The sequence below is a fragment of the Pseudopodoces humilis genome, chromosome 14 (genome assembly GCF_049639895.1).
Source record: "Pseudopodoces humilis isolate 2021_Gansu_Grassland_sample_001 chromosome 14, ASM4963989v1, whole genome shotgun sequence".
Taxonomy (NCBI): domain Eukaryota; kingdom Metazoa; phylum Chordata; class Aves; order Passeriformes; family Paridae; genus Pseudopodoces; species Pseudopodoces humilis.
Window position 1 is genome coordinate 2,075,429 of NC_142213.1, and position 16,037 is coordinate 2,091,465.

Consider the following 16,037-nt stretch of genomic DNA (forward strand, 5'->3'; position numbering starts at 1 on the left):
CTGGGAAGAAAGACTCTCCAGCAATGGAAGATGAGACCACCAGTGGGTGGCTCCTCCATGAGGATGTGGCTGCAGCCCTGGATTCTGCTATTCCCATCCCAGGAAATTGGGCTGCTCGCAGGGATCAGGGACCACAGACTTGGGGACAGGGTTTCTTCTTGTCCCTTGGCCACAGCTGGAAACAGCTGGGGATGGGCAGCCCATGGTCTGTCCAAGCTCCACGTGTGATCCACTAAATCCATCCTCGTGACACCAGGGAAGCCACCAGGACCAAAAGGGTGGCCACAGACAACACCAGCCCTCAGCCAAGCATGGTTTTATTGGAAAACTTCCCTCAGATGAGTTTCTTTCTCCTTTACCATCCCTGGTTTTCTGTCTGTCAGCCAGAAATAATTGCCAGTGCATGATCCTGACTTTTGGGTTCAGAAGTACCAAATTTTTCCTAAAACTTGGGAAAGAGGGGGCTGTGTGCTGGCTGCTGACACAGCCCTCACCCACCTGCTCAGGACACTGCTGCTCCTGCTTTGTCCTGAATTCCCAGTCAGGAGAGCGAGGATCAGTCCTGCTGGTGTGGCTCAGGGTCAGCCCTTCATCCCATCTGCTCTGGATCACCCACTGGGACCTGGGACAGGAGCAGACGGCTCCAAACCCGAGCCACCTTGGCTGAAATCCACAGGAAAAGCTGTCAGGATGTGCTGCAGAGTCAGGCAGCACCAGGCTTTGGGATGTAGCCACGTTCCCCTTCCCCTCCCTCACTGCTGTCACCTGTAGCTATCCAGACACTCATCCCAGGAAGGTTTCTATCCCCTCATTAACCAGAAATCCACGTGCCCCAAAAGTTCCCATGCTGGACAGGCAGGTGGGGAAGGTGATGCACAGGGATGGATGTTCCCAGGATCCACAGAGGCAGGGCAGGAACAAAGATATCTCGTGATCCAAGGATTCATCTTATTTTTTTCCACGTGTCAGCTGCAGCTGCACCACAGAGAAACCAGTCTCCACACCGCTGGGGGTGCCAGGACACAGGGAATGGATTCCCACTGCCAGAGGGCAGGGTTAGGTGGGATTTTGGGAAGGAATTCCTCCCTGTGAGGGAGGTGAGGCCCTGGCACAGGGTGGCCAGAGAAGCTGTGGCTGCCCCTGGATCCCTGGGAGTGCCCAAGGCCAGGTTGGATGGGGTTTGGATTAACCTGGGATAGTGGAAGGTGTCCTTACTCTTGCAGGGATGAGCTTTGAGGTCTCTTCCACCCCAAACCATTCCTGTGATTCTATGACTGATCCACACAGTTTCACCAACCCTCCCACAAAATTACAGAACTTTGTTTTGTCCAAAGCTTCAAAACAAAGCAAGACACTTTTAAATCTGCTGTGCCTGCTGCAAGCAGCCCAGCCCTGAGGGTGTTCTGCTCCTCCAAAGGGGCTTCTCTGGGATGGAGAAGAAAATCCATTCCATAACTGGGCTGTTACCTGATGTTGGGTGATTTTTGGCAGAGTTGAAGATGGGGCCCATCCTTTACTGTCTGTCCTCACCACTACACCTCGAGCACAAGGAGTGACAGCCATGCAAACGGTTGTTTTCCACCAGAACTACCACTTTTTTTTTGTGGATAATACTTGTTTTGTTTATTTTTATTGAGGATTTCCTATTCACATCCAAACAGTGCCCGGAGCCCCCTGGGAATGTTGAGATCTCCTGCTCTCTGCATCCCCTTCTTCAAAACACATCTCTGCCTGCAAAATACCCCCAGTGCAGCTTGGACAACGCTTTCAGGCACATGGTGGGGTTCTTGGAAATGCCCTGTGCAAATCCAAAGGGTTGGACTTGATGATCCTTTTGTGTCCCTCCCAACTCAGAGCATTCTGTCATTCCATGGTTCTACTTGAGAACGGGCAGGGCAAGAACTGGGTCCAAAAATGGGTATGGATCTGCCCAGTCCTGAAATGCACGGCACAAAGTTGTGTTTTCCACGATTCCTGGGCTCTGTAGCAACAGTAGGTTCCTGGCACCCTCTAATGGAAAAGCTCCGTCACTGAATCACCGTCTCGGCTCCTGCCTTTCTATTTTTAATCCAATATCACAGGAATAACTCTGAGCCAGGCACGATACACGGCGTGCCAGGAAGGACCTGGAGAATGTGCTGAACAAATGTCAGGGCTGCTCTTGGGGAAGGAGAGGCTGCCTGGTGCTCACCCCCACCGCTGGGAACCCAACACGCCCAGGGATCGCTGCTTTACTTATGGAAGTGCAAGGGAAGAGCTCATCAGCGCTGACATCTGGGCCTTGTTTGTGAATTTAAGGCACATGCTCGGGGGTTAATCGTGTCACATTGCCTGTCCTTCCCTTTCCCCCTCCTCTCCCTCGGCCGCATCCATAGGGTGGAATTTTCTCAGGATGTTTTTCCAAGTTTGGTGTCCTGGAAGTAGCTCGAATCTCAGGTCGGACTTGGCTCTGGAGCTCTTTGTAAACAGAATTCCTGCTTGAATTATAAGGTATTTTTAAAGCTAGAAAATGACACCCATAGCCAAGGACACTCCAAGGATTTGTCCCCAGCTAGGGGGGGACTCCTGACATTTAGAGGCACAGAAAAAGCCGGGGTGGTGACGAGCACAGGGCTCCTGTCAGCCCCAAGTGTCCCATGGCCAGGAGAAGGGGGCAGGACACGGTGGCTTTTGGCTTCTAGTCAGGAGCTGGGATCCAGTCTGGGGATCCCAGGATGGATCAGGGGAAAGAATTGGCTTTTCCAAGTGGCTCAGTGAGATCCCTGCCCAGCTAAAACGTGGAATTTCTGCCAATTGTGAGTCAGCCCCTTGCTGAGCTGCCAGAGGAGGAGCGGGGTAGGAAGTAGGACCCAGCCCATCAATCTCTCCCTTGTCCTTTACACACTCTACACCCAGGGACAAATAAAATCATTTAAATAACTGTTTAATACAGGAAAATCCAATTTCCAGCAAATGCTGCTCCCTGCCAGCCTCAAAGCTGTGGAGAGGAGCTTGGAGTCCTCGGAGAGGGGCTCTTCATCAGGACACAGGGAATGGCTTCAAACTGAAAAAGATCAGGGTTGGATGGGATATTGGGAAGGAATTCCTCCCTGTGAGGACGCTGAGACCCTGGCACAGTTTCCTGGAGAAGCTGTGGCTGCCCCTGGATCCCTGGAAGTGTCCAAGGCCAGCTTGGAGCACCCTGGGCCAGTGAAAGGTGTCCCTGCCCATGGCAGGGGTGGGATGGGATGGGCTTTAAGATCCTTTCCAACCCAAACAGGAGGTTCCAGCACATCAGGTGGCATTTCCCTTGGGAAAAGGCTGCCAAAAAACAACAAAAGCTAAAGAAAAAGCAAACAGCCCAGAGCCTGGCAAATGTGCCATTGGTGACACCGAGATTTTGACACTCCCATGGTCACCTGTGATTCCTTTGTCTTACAACAGAGAGCAAAAACCAGGCTGTGATGTGCCAGACCATAAAAAACAGAGGACCAGTATTCCCCAGTATCCCCTGAGGCTTCCCTGAGCCCCTCAGGTGAATTTTACCTGTAAGTTTGAGGCACAGTTGAACACAGACCGCTAGAAGTGAAAGCCAGTCCCAAAATTTAGCAGGTCTCTTCTCAAATCCCTTCAAAACCCTTTTACTTTTAGAATCCCAGTTTCCACAGCAACAAGACACACAGCTCTCTGCGGAGTTTAGGGCTATAAATAACCCCAAGATCTATAGTTGTGATATTAGCTATGAGGGCTTTAAAAAAAAATTTTAAAAAATTGCATGTGGTAATGAAGGGAAAGGCTCAGCTCTGAAAGGAAACAAATTTAATGAGGAAAAGATGGTTCCTAACTCGGTTTAGAGCATAGCTTTGAACAAAGGAAAGCTGCTCCTGGTAAGACCCTGCCTTTTCTGAAAGTCAGATTGATTTCAGTCGGATTTTTGGGAGTGGTGCTTTGCAATCTCCCTTTTACCTCTGTTGAAACGCTGTGCTGTCTTCAGAAAAGAAGGAAAAAATGGCAATTAGGTGTTGTTTTCCCAGCCTTGCTCATTGTGGGAAAGCAATTAAAAGGTAACACTGAGCCAGGTTCTAGCACAGCCCGACCCCTGCCTGCCACAGCAGCCACTCCATCCCTCTTTGGGAAAAGGATGTCTCCATGTGCTAACTTTAAACACATCTTTTAATCCTAATTGCTCCTCTGATCCGGGAGGGAAGCTGCTATTCCTCGGGATGCAGTCAGAGGGCAGGAATCCAGTCTGCTGGCCCCAGAGAAGTGCTGGCCTCCCCCCTTGACATCAGCCTGTAAACAAAGGCACAATCCCATGGGGGAAGATAAATATTGGCCGTGTTGGAAGCAAAAGAGGAAATTAAATAACCATCACATGGCATAAAAACCAGCTCATCAGGGGAGGGGGGGGGGGACTGGTGGCTTGGAGCTGGCAGAACAGATTTGTATACAGTAGTGAGGAGGAGGAGATGAGGAAGGAGAAGAAAGGAAACACAAATCAAAGAGTTATTTGGAGTTTCCTCTCTTCCAAGCAGAAGGTCCGTGTTATTCAAACAGATGCACTGCATGTCACCAGTTTGCTGGTGTTTGTTATTTTAAGGATGGTCTTAGGGAGAAAATAAATTCCACGCCGAGGCTCCTTTATACCCATTTTAGGCAGTCTGTGGAGAGGAGCCCAAAGAGTGGGGTTGTGGAGATTCCTCCAGGCTGAGCTGCTGGTACATCCTCTGCTCCGTCTCCAGGAGGGAATTTGAGTGAATTGCTGGGAAGGAATCCCACAGCAGCTGCAGCTCGGGGCAGGCTGGGGCAGGAACCCAGCAGCAGCAGCAGCACCGTGAGGCTGCACTGCTGCTGCTCCTTCCCAGGGCACCCAGGGAGCTGCGAGGGAAAAGTGCCTGCTACAATGTGGATAGGCAAAATCCAGCAAAACATGGAAATGGGGAGGTGTTCTCTAGCCAGACATTCCCTGCACAGCGCTGAGTGGAGACACTTTGGGCTGGGGGACAGAGGACTCTGCAGCAAGAGGGGAATAATTCATTTAAATGTGATCCCTTCGAGTCCAGGGATCTGAGCATCCATCGAGGTCCTCTCTGGGCTCACCACCACTGGAAAAATCCTGTTGGTGATGACCTGCAGTGGTGCCTCCCCAAAGGAATCGGTTTTACAACTCAGGATAAAGCAGGGAGCAGAACAACGTTGGAGTCTCCCATGAGCCACACCAAACTCAGGGTTTGTTTCTCCTGAAGGTGTTGTTTTGTCCGTGGGGAGAAAAGTGAGATATAAACCATGTTATTCTGGCCCCCAACAAGTGGTCTGGTGGAGATCTGCTGCTGATATGACACAAGCACCAGTTTGGTGTCTTTTTCTGACATTGCCCCACTCAGAGCTGTAGGAATTTTTGATGGGAAAGAACCAGCACAAACATAATCCATATACAGAGAAAAAAAATAAGAAAAAGGAAAAAAAAAAAAATTAAATGCCCAACTGCAATTTCTGAGCTCAGAGTGCAAACATTTAATTCAGCACCTCCTGCCCCAGTGACATTTCTGGATGGATTGTGTTTTCTAAAAGGTTTTCAAGCCTCTCTCCTCCTCTGGATAAAAGCAAAGCAAGAGGAGACATGAAAAGCCTTTCCCTTCAGAGAACACATCAGGCACAAGACACGCCATGGGCCTGATGGAACATTTCTGTCCCTGTGATTAACTGATCACCACGCAGGATATTTCAGAAGCTTTTTTAATAGAAGACACAAAAGATTGGAATCAGTAAGAAATAGTAAAAGGAAAAGAAAACATGAGGCATTGCAGAGGGAGCAGGCACCAGGCCCATTCTCTGAGGGCTCTGTCCTGCTCCCACTGAAATCAAAAGGAGTTTTAGAGTTGGCTGCAGTGGGAACAGGAACAGTCCTTAAGGCACTAATTAGTACAGCTGGTTGAATAATGCATAATGAACAGTTCATTCAGCTAATTTCATCTCTTTTTCTATTCATGACTTGCCCATGAACCAATCCCAATTTTGGTCATCGTTCAGAAGCTATTTGTGGGTTTCTTCAGGAAATCATCCCCAGTGTGTGATTCCAGCGCACATCCCGACATGTAAATATTGGGAATTTGCACAGAAGTGTTTAAGGGTGGGACCTGCAGGTGGGACAGGTGACATCAGCTCTCTAAAGGTGGGCTGGTTCAGCTGGGGCTGCTCAGCCTGGAGAGAAGGATCCAGGGAGATCTCAGAGCTCCTTCCAGTGCCTAAAGGGGCTCCAGGAGGAACTTTGGACAGGGACATGGAATGAGGGAATGGCTCCCACTGCCAGAGGGCAGGGTTAGGTGGGATATTGGGAAGGAATTGTTCCCTGTGAGGGTGGGGAGACCCTGGCACAGGTGTCCAGAGAAGCTGTGGCTGTCCTTGGATCCCTGGAAGTGCCCAAGGCCAGGCTGGAGCACCCTGGGCTGGTGAAAGGTGTCCCTGCCCATGGCAGAGGTGAAATGGAATGAATTTTAAGGTCCTTTCCAACTCAAGTAGTTGTTTTGGTTTTGCCCAAGCTGATTTTCTGTAACAAACTGCAGCAAAAATTTCAAATGTTGCAAAGAAACACTGAACTTTATACCCACATTCAGCACATACTTGGGCACTTTCCTTTTCTTCCTGGTCCTTTCTCCTCCAGCACTTTAAACAGATCTGGCTGGTTACTAGAATACTGACCCAAGGCAGTGAGGGAAGGGATATGATGTGAAAACACCCCAAGGAATGTCGCTGGAATAATCTAGTAAATACTTCCAGATTTTCCTTTCCAGCTCTGAAGTGTTTTGGCTTTAGGAAGGACTAAATTAACATTGTGTAATGGATGGGGGCTGGAATCAGCCTGTGGATCACAGAGGACAGCTCTGTGCTGGGCTGCTGCACACCCCTAATTTGGTAAAGTCACCCAAATCGTGATTTTGGTGGGGTAAGATTGAAGTAAGGGAATGTTCCAAACAGGAATGCAAAGGAAATCGCTGTCCTTGCAGCCAGGAGAGGCAGGGACAGGCAGGGGCAGACAGGGAAACCCAGGAGCGCTTCTTGTGCAGCAATTCCCGAGACAGAGGCAAGGAGCAAGGGAAGGGAGCTGGGCAGTGCTCTTGGCAGCAGGGGACTGTGGATTTTCACTCTGAAGGAAGTCCCAAAGGGAACCTCACAAAGCCAGAAGGGCATCCTGGCTTCTGGGGCCGAGGAGGGACGTGCCAGCACTGCTGGAAGGGACACAGGGGATAAAGGGGCAAGGGATGTTCAGGGCTGCTCAGGCTTTGAATTTTGCAAGGTGACAGATGAAACAGAGCGTGATTGAGGGGGATCTTCACTGAGGGAGAGGCGGGCCTCTCTCTTATGCCTCCAGCTGGAAAAAAAACCCTGGAAAATCCGTATTTACAGACACTCGTGTGCGTGCCGGAGTCTATCGGCAGAGGGCAGTGACACTCGCGGGCACTGCTCATCCCTGGCAGCCTTCACTCCATCCCGCTCCTATCACAGCAAGGACACCTTCCCCAGCCTGCCCAAACCAAACCCGGCTTCATCCTTGAAAATCAAACTCCAAGGGATGCTGCAGACCCCACATCTGGCCGCTTTTTGGTTTGTTTTTTTTTTTTCTCCCCCCTCCTCTTCCCAAAGCCCACGTGATATTTTTCTCTGCGCTTCAAAGCTGGGGTTTGTTTGTTTTTTCAAGCCCGAAAGCTCCAATTCCAGCATCTGCGTGGAAGCCGACAGGAAATAACCCGTGTGGCTCACAAGCAGTTGAGAGAACATGCAAGGGCAATATTTATCTTCCCCTTCCGTGGATGGGAGTGGAGACACGCAAGGCTCCTGCCACTCACCGCATCCCGGCAGGAAAGGACAGGGTGGAGCCGCAGGATCACAGCATTTCGGGGTGGATTGGGAGAGCTGGGAGCCAGCCAGGGCAGAACGGCAATGAGGAGGAAGGTTTGGAAAGAGGCAGCCAGGAAGGGATGAGGGAAGAGGCAGGGAGATGATCAGCACGGGGAAATTTGGGAGAGGTGCAAGGAGTATCTCCAAAGGAGCTGGCAGCTCTGGGGTGAAAGGCACTGAGATCCACTTTAAGCACCCAGTTGGTCTGTCAGGTTTTATGTTCATCCATGGGCTTTCAGATTGGATCATCCTGGGAAAGCACTCAATCCCAAAAAAAAGGGAAAGCTGTTTTGGCACGGAACCCACCCCAGGGGAGGCTGCCCATCACAGCTGACTCAAACCAAAAAAAGAGCAGTGGGTTCATCTCTGGCTTTGCAAGTCATTTTGGTAGAAGGTTTGGATTTCCAGGCTGGATTTCTGGCAGAAGTGCTAAGATTTAAGCCACATTTAGGAGGTTTAAAATGTCAAACCTGTCATTAAATGGGCAGAAGATTTTGCAAGTGTTGAACAGCCTCCTGAAGGCTCCTAAATGTGGTGGGGAAAAGCTCTGAGAAGGTCCCTGTGGAGAAGTTCTGTGGGCTGGGAGTACTGGGCACTTGATAGATCTGGGTAACTCAACTGGTCTTTTATCCAGCAGCCTCCCAAATAAATCTCCTCCTTTTCAATGGAAGAGATTCTCATTTCCAGTGTCTTTTTAGATGGACACAGAAGTGAATAATCTCCTTTCACACTGGACTCAGTCACCCACCTCACACTGAATTATTTCAGTTAATTTTTACTGGCTTTTGCTCATTCCTTGTTGCACAAACTCACTGGAATGAATTTATCTGTGATAATTAGGATATGATAATCCCATGATTAAGGATTTGGCTACAATGGCTCTGAGGTGCTGCTTCTGAAGGGAAAGAAGCACTTCAGCCAAGCTCCTTGGTTTAACAGGACTGAGGAAATCCAGACAGGAGAATTCAGACCCTTACAACAGCAAGTAAAACTGAGGTGTTGAAGGGCTGGATCCTCTCTCAGTCCTCAGCTCATTGCAATATCCAACAACAGCCTTGGCATGCTTTGAAAATACAAAAAGAGAAAAATTAGTTATTGCTTACTGATTATTCTAGCAAGGAATCTTCCCCAGTTGTGTCAAGCATGCACAAAGAGAATTTTCAGGGAGAACAGGCAGGAAATGGGATGATCTGGGGGTGAAATGAGGAGCCAGTTTGGTGTCCTGTGCTTGTAAGAGGAACAAGGCTGCACAGGCACCCCAGAACGACCTTCACTCCCAACCCACTGCCTGGACAAGTGGTAACACGAGCTCCTCCTCAGCTGATTTACCTCCCTGAAAGCAGCTCCTGGCTCTGCCCCTGGACAGCCAGGAATTCTTGGGGACAGAATTATGTCACGCCTCTTTTGGTTTCCTCAGGCTTCACCCAAAGCCATTTCTAATCAGAGAAAAGGCTCCCAGTTCACTTATTACACTTCAGGTTAGGGTTTGTCTTGCTGTCTGGCATCAAAGACAAAAAAATTCTGGCTGTAAACCACAGAATCACTCCTTTGCAACAAAATTCTCATTCAAACATTTATTTAGACTCAGTCTTAAGCCTGATTCCCCAGCAGAAAGTTTCAACCTTCTTCACCTTGCTGCAGAAACCTGACTTTGAGCACAGTGTGAAGCTTTCAGGATGGATTAGCGGATAAAGGACGTGCTTTCAGCATGGATAAAGACATCAATATAAGCAGAAAGGCCACTAAAGAACTCATCATGCCCATGCCAACAGCCTGACCCGGGCTAGAACTCAATGCAGACCTTTCCTAAGGGACTGAGAGCACTTCCTCTGTTTTCCACACATCCCTTCCTCCCATGGACAATGCCGGGCATGGCAGGAAAAGGAAGCACATATGGTTTGCACTCCATGAAGGCTCTCTGCAAGGAAAGGACACAGAGAGGCTGTGGGGCTGTCAAGGACCCTCTCACAGCAGGAGAACAGAAGCAGGGTTGTGTCTCTTTACAATATACGACATTATGCAGCCCCAGTCAGTGTCCTCTTCCTGCTGATTCCTGCATTTCAGTGGGACTCCAATAAATGCAGTCGATGGCCTGAGATATTCCACAGGGAAATAAAAAAGGATAAACTACCAGCATTTGGAATGTTTGTGGTGCAGCAGTTTGTCTTGGCAAGGTGTATAATGAGATTTCCAATAAGCCATCACCCAGAGGAATGCGACTTTTTCTCTTCTGTGATACCAGCACAAGTGGTCACACAATTCATGTGAGAGCCCACATTTGGGCATCTGCACATCCCATAAAGATCAACTCGAGACAAAATGCAATTTTGCCTTTAAAAACACCAATGGTGGCTCTTTCATTTATCTGTGGTGCAGCAACGTTGCACTCGTGAAAATAAAACACACGGTCCATCTTCCAAGATTACCATCATATAAATCCAAGCCTGGATTAATTTGCTGCCTGCCTGAGGTTGCATTTAAAAATGTTATTCCTGGCTTGTCCCAGTTAAAGATCTTCACCCATGTCATTTATCCAGCTGATGCACAGTCTGGCTACTGGGCTACCACAGTCAAACAGCCGAGTGCCATGGAAAAACACCACGAAAAACAGAAATCGTGTCCGCCCCTTGGCCGCCCGTGCAAATCTGCAGCTGACAACCCTGCTAGAAAATGTGCATTGCTACATCGCTGTCAGCCAGAACCACGGTTTAGAATGGAGAGTGGGAATGTGGGGGGCGAAAAAATGATCATGTTGAGAGGTCTTTGGTGTCTCTTTTGTTTCCACACTGTATTTAAAGACAGTCCGGAGTCAGGTGCCAAACTGGCTGCGGGTTGGGTTGGTGGCGGCTCAGGCAAGCGCCGATGCCAAAAGCTTCATCGGGGTTTTGGCATCAGCACCCAGCAGCAGCCCAGGCTGCATCCCTGAGGCTCTTTGTCATCCTAAAACAACGGCTGAGGAAGGAGAGCATCGCAGCCATTCCCTCTCCTGCTCCATAGGCTCCTCGTGGCTGGAATGAGGTGTTTTGACTGAAAAGGCAGGGAAAAGGCACCACCTGCCCACAGTGGAAGCAGCAAAGAGCACGGACAGCGCTCGGAGCGGGGGGACAGACTTGAAATGCAGCGGCAATGAAGGACAGAAGGAAGGTGCCCACATACGATTTGGAATGTCAGGATTCATCCCGAGGCTCCTCTGCATCCCACAGGCATAACCGTGCGGGGAAAACAGGAGCCCCAGGCCCAAACCCTCCATCTCTGCGGGGTCAGCGGGAGCAGGGCAAGGCACAGCTGTGCCCTGAGCGGGGTCATCGCCCCTCAGAGACCCCCGGGGCAGCGGCAGCTGCGGCCGCGGCCCCTCTGCACCCGCGGGCGGCCACACACAAAAGGCACCCGTTCCCGCCCCTCTCCTATTTAACGACTCCTCGACCAATCAGCGCCAGGGGCGGGGCTAAACCGGGAGGATTGACAAGCCCCCGAGACCCCTCTCCCGAGAGCGCGGAGGGGGCGGGGAGAAGCGAGGTCGCAGCCAATCACCATGGGCAAGCGGGAGGCTCGGCCAATCAGGGGCGCGGGGGGCGTGTCCCGCCGCGGGGTCAGGCCGGGAGCGAAGGCGCCCGTCGCTCCCTGTTCCTCCCGCTCCGCTCGCGGCCGAGCCTCCTCACCGCGGGATCCCTCCGCCTGCGCGCAGCGGCCGGCGGGGTGTGCGCGCCGCTCCGTGCCCCTCCGCCCGGGAGGGATTATTTCCCGCGGTCGCGGCGGCGGGGCGGCCCCGGCGGGGCCGGGGGATGGAGGCACCGGGCGCCCGCCGGAGGGCCGGAGGAGCCGCCCCGTAAGGGAGGAACGGGAGCGCAGCGGCCTCCACGGGGCCGCCGGCGGGCGGGGACCCCGCGGCCAGGCCGCGCCTCAGCGCTCGGGCCTGCGCCGCCCTCAGCGGGGCCCGGCCCGGCCCTGCCCGCCCGGGGCTGCCCCAGGCCGGGTGTGCGAGCCCCGGTCGGGGCGTGCTCGGCGCGGGGCACCATGGTGGAGAAGCGGTGCCCGCGGCTGCAGCGGGACGGCGTGTACCGCTGGTTCTCCGAGCTGCCCTCCCCGCAGCGCGTGGAGTTCCTGTGCGGCCTCCTGGACCTGTGCATCCCGCTGGAGCTGCGCTTCCTGGGCGCCTGCCTGGAGGACCTGGCCCGCAAGGATTATCACTCCCTGCGCGACTCCGAGATCAAGGCCAACAACCCCGCCGACCTGGGCAGCCTCACCAACCTGACGGACGAGGTGGTGCGCAGCAAACTCCTGGTGTCCCTGGCCCTGCTCGGCTCTGCCCACCGGGAGGCCGCCGGGGTCCTGTTCCGCACCCTCACCCACATCGACTCGGTCATCAACAACTACGGGCTGCAGCTCAACGAGGGCCGCACGGGGGATGAGTTCCTGTTGCTCTTCACCATGGCATCCAACCACCCGGCGTTCAGCTTCCACCAGAAGCAGGTGCTGAGGCAGGAGCTCACCCAGATCCAGAGTCTCATGGCCAGCACCAGCAAAAATCCCAGCACCTCTACCCTCAACACCATGGCAACCTATCCTGGCTGCCATAAGGTGGGTATCCTGCTTTTTGCACGCTGGAATGGCACCGGGCTGTGTCTTCAGCTCTCATTTTAAACGGTGCTCTAGCACGGTGTAAATGGCAGCTTCAGAGGCTGGCAGTCGGTTGATGATGGGGATGGTCAGCTGAGGGCACAGGCAGAGGATGGATGGAGTTTTTGCGAGCTTGTGACATTTAAATGAGAAGGGGTTCAGAAGCAGATCAGCAGCAGCAATATAAGCCTTCCCTGATTGCTTCTCAAAGCATCTGCTGGGGGAACAGTCCTGCCAGTACATGGAAAATCAGCTCTAGGAAGAGAAATAAATGCATCTCTAGATAAAAGCATCTGTTTGAAAGTTCCCTCTGGAAAAAGTTGGAAAGGAGGAGTTGCTGTCCAGTGGCAAAGCATCTTGGTGAGACTGGGTTTTGTTTGGACGGATGCGATGGCAAACATTTGGAGTTGCTGGTGTTAAGCTAAAAGAAACGTTGTCGTTTTCTGTCACTCTGCGTCCTTCGGGCACTGATCCTGGTGTCGGGGTTCACCGTCATTAACTTGCTGTTCTTTCATTCAGTTGCCAACAGTTAGGCCAAACAGGAACGTTTTAAGATGTGCTGTAAGTCATTAGATATGTGACTGCTTAATTGCTGTCAGCCCGCTACAAATTGGGGAGTCAGAGTGTCTGCCCCGTTTTAACCCGCTTGAAAGTTCAATCTAAGCGCCAGCTTAGAGGGTGCTTGTGAGAAGTTAACGGGCTGCACCTTTGAGGATGAGTGGATGATGCGTTACCCTGCTCTTGGGTAACCTTGGGGAATACCTTAAAGCTGTCAAAAGCCCTGTATTGGAGTAATATCCTAAATAAAGCTGTTTCTGAGGGCTGAGTAGAGATTTCACTAAGTTGAGCGCTCAATTCCAGACTGAGACAGAAATCTTCCCCTGAATACAAATTCCCTTCCAATTTCATGTTTCTTTAAGCGCCTCTGATTTGTAAAATTGAGGTATTACTCTTCCCTTCCTGTTTGTGCCTGTTTCTAACCTGCTGTAATAAGGGGAAAGAGCAAGGCATGGGAGAGCCTCTTCATTCAGGTGAAACCTCCATGTGGATAAAATACAGCTGGAAAGAATATTTCACACAGGATGTAGAAGGGTATAATTAAAACCAGAAAAAAGCTTCTTTTCAGATACTTAACTACTTGCAGCTTTCCTTATTCAAATGATGCAGCGACCCTGGGTTAGAAAGGAAAGGCTGTAAATCATATCCAAGTTTCCCCAAAATAAGACAAGCAAAAAAAAAAAATTAAAAAAAAAAATAAAAAAAATAAAATCAGGCAGGTAAGAAGGTTTTTGAGAGTCTTCTTTCTGAGCCGCAGGATTTATGGAACTGAAAAACTCCGGCACTATTTATGTCAATCTAAGATGGACGGAGAATCCATCCTGCCATTTTTCCTGCCAGGAATAAGGCAGCCAGGATCGTTTGATTTTTTTCTTTTCTTCTGAGCTCACTGAAGGGTTGTCTCTTTAAAAAGCACATTTTTATAGAAATCTGTGTTGAAGAATCTTGGTTGCTAAGTACAGAGTAGTGAGAGGGAACACAAAGGTGACTTTGCCTTCACAGTCTCTGAATGTGCATTTTGTTTGAAGTGATGCAGATTCCCTTAAGATTATTTTTTTTGTTGTTCTTAACTGGGTGATTCTGCTACTTTTAGAGTAAGCAGTTGGCTTAAAGCAGGAGTTGGATGAAGCAAGTGGAAAAAACAATGTCTTTCTCCATTCAGCCCTGTTTAATTATGCACAAATAAATTCTGAGTCCTTGTGGTGTTACCAAGTGATGCTGTGACAATCCTTGTGCTGTAACCATCACCTAGAAAAAAACAGCCAGTGTGGATGTGGAGAGCAAGTGAGTACCCTGGGCTGCTGCTCTTCCTCCTTGGAATTGGAGAATTCCCTCCCTGGTGCCAGCACTTTCTCATGGCTCCTGTTGCTTTACTCCAGTGTAAGCCATGCTGAGCTGGGGCTGGAAGCTGGGTGTTAAACGGGGGAATTCTGCTCCTCTCTGAGCTCATCCTTAAGGAACTGGAGAAATGCTCACCATTTGAGGTCCTGAAAAACTTCAGGAAGCTGGGATGGCGTGGATGTGAGAGGCAAACAGAGAGCTGTTTGTGAACTGGCTGAGTTATCCTCTAGCTTTCCCCTTGGGAGAGTGGGAATAGGGTGTAACTCTTGTGTAACTGTACCTGCCCTGCTGTTACAATTTCTGATTTATGGTTAACTTGTTTAGTCAGGGAGATACAACAGAAATCTGAGCAGTGCTCTTTATTCTCCTTGCAGAAACAAATGGGAATGTGCTGCTTCTGCTTAGCCAGCCCTATTAAAATATGCCCCAACCTGATATTAGCTATAACTTTTTCCAGAGGATTGGACCTTGTAATCCTTTTTCCATCTCCTCTTTCACATTTAACAGTGAAATATCTCAAAATCAAATCGTGTTTAACAGTGAAGAGACTGAATAGTTGATACAAATTTGCTGTAAATATTTTGTGATCCCTCAAGTTGCTTTGGGATAAGTGAACACAGCTGAAGATGGTCAGTGATGCAAACTGCTTTTTGCTGTTTCCTTTTACTGCCTGCAGTTGCCAGCTGTGGAGGAGGCTTAAAACAGCTGTCCATATGTTTTTCTGTGCTTTTTCAGATGCTTCTTTTCTTACCTGAATCTTAACTTTGCAGGAAAAGGTGGCTGTGGCTGGCTTTAAGTAGGTCAGTAATTATTAGATTGATGGTTTTTACCTGATGGTATAAAATGAACGTTTGATGAACAGGAGGGAAAATGCTGCCCTCTCTACATTGCCTTGGACGGTGTGAGGATGGAATTACAGAATATCCTGAGTTGGAAGGGACCCACAAAGATCATTGAGTCCAGCTCCTGGTCCTGCCCAGGACAGCCGGGGGGGAACAGGGACAGGAGGAGAGGGAACGGCCTCAGGCTGGGCCAGGGGAGGCTCAGGGTGGACAGCAGCAGGAATTTCCCCATGGAAAGGGGGATCGGGAATTGGAAGTGCCCAGGGAGGGTGTCCAAGGAAGGCCTGGATGCACTCAGTGCTCTGGGCTGAGGGCAAGGTGGAGATTGGTCACAGGCTGGATTTTATGACCTTGGAAGTCTTTTCCAGCCTCAGTGATTCTCTGTTGGAGTGGATGGCGGATGGAAGCACAAATCTGAATTTGGATTCTGTGACCTACATGGATGCTGGACATCATATGAATCTCTGCATGGACTTCCCCTCTCAAGAGCTCCACTGTCAGTAACTCTAAGGACAGAACTTCAGAGCTAGGGAAGTTATTCATGAATCTGTCACTCGGTTTCCTGGAGTTGTTTCATCTCCACATTGAGATCGTGCTGTGAAACCAGGGAAATAATGAGAATGCTTTGGGTACTCAGCACCTGCTCTGCTGTGACAAGAGCTCTTCAGTGCAGTCAGGGTGATGAGCTGTAGGTTTAGATCAGATATTGGGAAGGAATTCTTCCCTGTGAGGGTGGGCAGGCCCTGGCACAGGTGCCCATAGAAGCTGTGGCTGCCCCTGGATTCTGGAAGTGTCCAAGTCCAG

General features: G+C 50.5%; 1 protein-coding gene across 1 annotated transcript in view; it reads left to right on the forward strand.

Annotated features, from left to right (window-relative positions):
• The first annotated feature begins 11,805 nt into the window (after positions 1-11,805).
• ZCCHC14 (zinc finger CCHC-type containing 14) overlaps positions 11,806-16,037 on the forward strand; it is a 49,571-nt gene continuing 45,339 nt past the window's right edge. Inside the window, exon 1 of the mRNA XM_005528152.3 lies at positions 11,806-12,453. Within this exon, the coding sequence (XP_005528209.2) occupies positions 11,890-12,453 (564 nt within the window). The 5' untranslated portion in view covers positions 11,806-11,889. The remainder of the gene's footprint in view (positions 12,454-16,037) is intronic.